This window comes from Megalops cyprinoides, chromosome 7 (assembly GCF_013368585.1).
Source record: "Megalops cyprinoides isolate fMegCyp1 chromosome 7, fMegCyp1.pri, whole genome shotgun sequence".
Lineage (NCBI taxonomy): Eukaryota > Metazoa > Chordata > Actinopteri > Elopiformes > Megalopidae > Megalops > Megalops cyprinoides.
In genome coordinates, this window is record NC_050589.1 from 8,495,392 (window position 1) to 8,501,461 (window position 6,070).

Consider the following 6,070-nt stretch of genomic DNA (forward strand, 5'->3'; position numbering starts at 1 on the left):
TTAAAAGCATATGTTCTTTTCCCGATCTCCACCTTCTTTTCATCAAATATCCTGTAGAATATAGTATTACTCATACCTTTTAGAGATATTTAACGTTACATTCATCAATACAAAGCAATGTAACTCGGATGTTTAACGTTACTAGACCTCTTATGAATTTTCCGGTTGGTCCACTAAAAAGACATCGGTGTACTGAACTACGCCATCTGTCGGAAGATGCTTTCTATTTCGATGACGTAAAAGCGGACGTGATGTATAATCTATGCGCCTTCACGAATCCTGACAGAAATTGACATACATAGCAGTGGGGTATGTATAAATTGTTTTCAGGGATGAATGTGTATTTTACGAGCAGCAGTATATCTGTTATGCCATAATAGCTGCCGTTATGGTGCCGAAATCTGATAAGCTTGAATGCAACTTGCAGGAATTGGCTAGAGCTTTGCTATCTGAAGATCAACATCGTTACGTTGACGTAAATTGTTGACGTTTCTACCGGGCTAACGTTATCTGAGTAGAAAAGTTAGGTATCTATTTAAAGTAAGGGAGCTATGTTTTTGTTTCGTGTTCTTGCCATTTAAGAGTTGGGTATCAACTCGTTATTTGATCTTTGTCGTGGTTAAAAGCGGACAGTTATCCAGCTACCTCAGCTACCTAACTTGAAACTACGTTCGATGTCTTTGTTTAAAAGAATCCTGCTGGCTTCCAGTCACTAGGACTTTTTTTCTGAAATTGTTTAGTTCGCTAAAACAGCGACTGTCCACTTGGTGGTATGGAAAAGCATGTTTGAATGCGCTGTCATTCAGCTCCAGCGTGTTTTTGTATGAACAGAGCGATGACGTGCACGCTGGAGAAAGTGCTGGGCGACGCTCGCACGCTGCTGGAGCGGCTAAAGGAGCACGATACGGCGGCGGAGAGCTTGATCGAGCAGTCGGGGGCGCTAAGCCAGAGAGTTCACAGCATGAGGGAAGTGGGCAACGCGCTGCCAGACAAGGTAAGAGGCGGAGTAGGCCTCGTAACCATAGTGCTGTACTGCATTGTTGTGTCACAAGCATGCCCATCCGTTTCCAAGAGATGGCAGCGTAGTGTAAAAAAAGCTAGATCTAGAAAAGTTAACGTGAGTAACTGTGAGCCTACACTGTACCCACAGTACCAGGAGGACAGTGTGGAGCTGAAGGAACTGTCCAAGTACAAGCCCCACATTCTGCTGACCCAGGAGAATACCCAGATTAAAGAGCTGCAACAGGAGAACAGAGGTGAGGCTGTGTAACCTCCCCCCTCTTTCCAAAACTCTCTCACACACACACATCTCCTGTCTTCTTCCACCTCCAATCTACTTTCTCTTCTTGTACTTAATGTTGAATTGCATTTTTTAAAAATTATGTTGGTACAAGTGTCAAACTTTTAAAAAAATGGAATTCTTACCAATTTGTTGAGTTATTTAGCAGAGTCAGAGTGGGATCCATAAAATGGTGCATAGTGGTGACATTGATGCAGTCTGCTGTACAGGGCCACAAATGGATGTAAATGTTTCCTGTTTCTCCCTGTCTCAGAGCTGTGGCTGTCTTTGGAGGAACACCAGTATGCGCTAGAGCTGATCATGGGTCGGTACCGCAAACAGATGCTGCAGCTGATGATGGTGAAGAAAGAGATGGACACTCAGCCTGTGCTGAGCTTGCACGAGGACCATGCCAAGGTCTGTGCCGTCTTCAGCCGTTACTTCAGGCTTGACGTCAACTATAGACCACCTGGATTATGGTGGATTACATGTGTCATCAGTGCATTTAATATAAACGATACATCAGTAGTGTGTTAGTCATTGTAAGTAATTTTGCCTATGACTATAAGATTCAGGTTGGCATCCAAAGTGGGGCTGTTGTACCTTTAAGTATGTCGCTGCAATGTTGCCTCAGTAATTTTTATCGGTTTAAAAGCCAGCGTATAAATATAAGATATGTAAACATTTCTGGATAAGTACATTGACTACATAAATAAGTAATGTCAAGGACAGAAGTGTAGTTGTAGCTGTGTCTCTGCGGGATAATTTATCATGTGTTTTGCCAGTCAGCCCGGCATTGCTTATCGTAAGTTTTTCTCAACATCCTGTCTCCCATTTCGCACTCCTTCCTTGTGCCCTCAGGAGGTACAGAGCCAGCTGGAGCGGATCTGTGAGATGGGACAGGTGATGCGGAGAGCGGTCCAGGTAGATGACCAGCACTACTGCTCTGTGCGGGAGAGACTGGCACAGCTGGAGGTAAACATTCATCTAATGACAAGTCAGCGTCAGTGCTCCCCTGCAACAGAGCGACATTGAAGCAGCTCTCTCTGACATATTGTGATTTTAGTATTCATGCAGACTGCACCGTGTGTAATTGATAAGCAGCACATACGAAAATAAAAAGTGTTATACAGAAGGGAAACCGTCATGGTGCATCATTTGCTTATCGTCTGAGTGAGTCTAAAAATTTGTTTTAAGAAGTGCTTCCTGGTCTGTGCGGTTACATTTACAACCCTAAAATTAATCCATCCAAGACCTGCCCAGAATGTGTTTGCCACAGAGCCTCTCCTTAAGACCGCTAGAATTCTAGTACCTCATTTGCTTGGATTTTGCATCAGCCTCAATGCCTACATTCTGTGCATGAACTGAGGGACATTAGAAATTCTGATGGTGTGTCTTACAAGGCCTCTTGGTCTTTTCACTCTGCGTAATTGTAACTTTTTGCATTCCTGTGCATTGTCTGTGTTTCCGCGAAGATTGAAAACAAGGAACTGCGTGACCTTCTGTCCATCAGTAGGAGCTCCCTGAAGCTACAGACTGAGGAGAAGAGCCAGCTCCAGCCTGAATCTGATGCTAAACCTGTCGATAAGTAGTGAGTGAATCCATGGAGAGAGAGAGAGAGAGAGAGAGAGAGAGCAGGCTGCTCCAGTTCTTCAAGGCCACAGAGCTGTGCTCATTTCCTTTCCATCCCAGTTTACTCAATTTAAACCAAAATTTGGAAAACAGGCCAAAATTTTTTTTCCCTGGTAGTTCTTATTATTTATGCCATCCAAAGTATCCTTGCAGACTGCAGAAGGAAGAGTACAGTACCTTTCTCTTTGTTAGGTGCTTTCTGTGAAACTGCAGGTGAAGACACAGATGGATCTGTCTGTCCTCTTCTAGGAAAGATCATTTCAGTGGAGATGGAAAAAGACGACTAACAGGCACACAAAACCACAACGTTTGTCTTATCTTGGATAGTCACTACCTCTCCGTTTCTCAGTCTGTGTTTTAGGTGTTTAATATTCAGAGGTTGTTATGTTGTTGTTTAAGCTGTGAAATTCACCAAAAAAGCTAACTCCAACTTTACACTTGAGGCAAAACAGATTTTTTGACATCGGGTTCAAGGATCATTGTCCTGGCACTGAAAAGGTTGTCTTGGGTTGTCCATAATTTATGTAACTTCTAATCTGAATTTGTTAGATATTCTGGTGTCATGGTAACATTCTTACCCTTTGATGTAGCTAGGTAAGCCATTGCAAGACTGTGTGATTGGTATTGGTAAAGTCTGTATTGTTGTGTTCGTATTGTAAATGTGTTTTTTTGTTGTTGTTCAAAATATCATTGTTGATGATCATTTTTATTTGGCCCATTACCTGTAAGTAGGTTGGCAAATGAGCTTATCTCTTTCACTGTCAACTCAAGCTCATTGCTTCTGTTGGAATGACTGCACAGCTGGTTTCAGTGTCTTCAAAGTAAGTAAATGATTTGCAGGATTCCTGTGAGACATAAGTATAAAAATAACTTTCTGCAACATGCAATGCCATGCTTCATATGAAAAGTAAACCTGCAATTTGCCCTGGTGTGACAGCTAAGGAAGATACACATGTAGATACCACCACAGGTAGAATAGAACATTTTTATTGATATAACAAAGGAGGAAGCTGTGCCCATCATAAATGTATTATACCAGTCAGAGTACAGTATATAGGTCTAGTAATGAGTCCATCTTTGTTTTTTCTTTTAAATTTTTTAACATGACAGATGTCTGTACTGACAAGGCCCTGGTAAGGAACTGTTTTGGATCTGTTAAGCACAGGGGGTGATTGCATGTGTCTTATTCTATTCTGGGCTAGGACGGCTCTAGGATAATGCCCAGGATTTCTTTTTTCACTGATGGAACACTTATCAAAGAAACTGTCAAATCAGTACAGTTGGAGATAACACAGTGTAGTTTGTGTATATTTGATAACTCCCCACTTAAGCTTGAACGGAGTCCACCAAATATGAAGTTCATGAATAATGCAGTCATGCAGTATATCTGTCAGAAACTGAGACTCACTGAGATGTTATCTTAAACACTCTGAATCTGGAAGAAAGTACTCAGATCATTCAAATGAAAGCTAGAAATTCTGGAGACATTATAGTGCCACCTTTTTTTTTAGTTGATCCTGTAGCGCAATAACGTTAATTTGGCCAGAATGTAGTTGAAGTATGATTACTTTGCATGACATTACCACTGAAACATGAATGTGGTTATATTGGCATAACTATGCTGTATTAGTTGAAACACAAGGATTTGAGCTGAACACAGCTGTAGGTTCTGAAGTAACGATGGGTGTGTGGTGGGAAAGAAGGTCAGGGCAACCACCGCTCCCATCTTTTGAGGCAAGCTGAAAATGTATATTCTTTTGTATATTTGTGTACATGTTTTTAAAGAAATACATATGACCACTGGGTACAAACCTGGCTTCACATGCATTCTGTCTGGACAAACTGGAATATCAACAAATAAAATAGAAAATCCTCAGGAAATAAGGTGTTTTGTCCCCTGCGTGCGTGAGTTGTACTTACTTTCATTCTGTTCACATGTAATTCTATCATATCTGCCTTCATGTGTGAAAACTAATCGTAAAAGAAACATTAATAAAACGATAAATATCATTAATAAATATATTCATTAATTTCTCATGTGCTGTACATCTGATTAGTTATTTGAGGACCATTATAGACATGCTAGGGAGATTTGTAATGTTATGTCCTGGTTGTGATCTAGTGCTTTTATCTTCTGTTTTACATTTAAGTACATTTTTGCTGAAGGCAGTTTTTATGTTTTGAATTCAAATTCCACAGACCAGGAAATTGAAGAAATGTTTGTTTGTAAATAAAATGTGTAATCTAGTGGTTTTACACTGAACAGGCTGAAAATTGTAGTGTAATCAAAGCTTTAGTCTGTTTTGACTAAATATCGTCAGTCCTCAAAGTGAAAGGATGCTTTTCAATCGATTGACTGAAAGCAGACCACATGGTGCGTTCTGTTTAGGCACAACATTGTCACAAAATTGTAGCTATTACGTTTTATACAAATGATTAGATTCCAGCTGATGTTTGTATATTTTTTTAATATTTGCCCAGCATACGAAACCCAGCACTTCAGTTGAAAGACTTTGCCAAGGGAGTACACAGAAAATGAAATCTAATCAAATATAAGGTTTCACATGACAAAAATGTTAGTCACAAATATTATACTGGAGGCATAAAGTTAAAGTGTGCACAAAATATTATGCCTTATAAGTCTTTCCAACTGAAATCTGCCCTTCCCAGCAGAGTATGTAACTTGAATCCTGTAAGAGCTATTTGTTGTCCAACAGCAGAGTGCTTGTCTGGGGTGAGAAAAGCCAGCGCAAGCATAGTGATTGGTGTACTACACTGGAGAACTTGAATATCTTTTATACAAGACATTAACCCAAGGTTGCACTGGGGTCAAGATTAGATAGTGTATATCAAAGGAATATGTTGTTTTAACTTCAGTATCATGGTTAAGTCTCAATTTAGCCACCAAATCATCCATTTTTGGCCATGCAATTCCCTTTACCCTCTCCCTGCACTTCTTATTTAACCAAGTCATCAATATACAAGAAAAACTAGATCTCAGTTGACCTCATTATAGGGAAATCACATGCTAAAATGGGCTGTATGGCCTGTCTTTGTCACTACATTCCATGTTCGCACGTTCTAGTGAAATATAGCACCTCCCAGACAAATTTGACATGCTCTTGGAGGATATATATCTGTTGAGTGTGCTATGTGTTA

At 40.3% G+C, this 6,070-nt stretch overlaps 1 protein-coding gene across 1 annotated transcript; it reads left to right on the forward strand.

Annotated features, from left to right (window-relative positions):
* The first annotated feature begins 236 nt into the window (after positions 1-236).
* sike1 (suppressor of IKBKE 1) lies at positions 237-4,261 on the forward strand. Its single transcript, XM_036533403.1, has 6 exons — positions 237-309; positions 832-994; positions 1,151-1,256; positions 1,554-1,696; positions 2,141-2,254; positions 2,755-4,261. Exons 2-6 carry the CDS (start codon positions 836-838, stop codon positions 2,869-2,871), a joined length of 639 nt encoding a protein of 212 aa, XP_036389296.1. The 5' UTR covers positions 237-309; positions 832-835; the 3' UTR covers positions 2,872-4,261.
* Positions 4,262-6,070: the final 1,809 nt, after the last annotated feature.

Excerpts from the sequence above, each read along its gene's own strand:
- sike1 (XM_036533403.1), top strand. The coding sequence starts at position 836 with ATGACGTGCACGCTGGAGAAAGTGCTGGGCGACGCTCGCACGCTGCTG. Across the intron at positions 1,257-1,553 it reads GCTGCAACAGGAGAACAGAG|AGCTGTGGCTGTCTTTGGAG; the intron begins GTGAGGCTGTGT and ends TCCCTGTCTCAG. Across the intron at positions 1,697-2,140 it reads TGCACGAGGACCATGCCAAG|GAGGTACAGAGCCAGCTGGA; the intron begins GTCTGTGCCGTC and ends TTGTGCCCTCAG.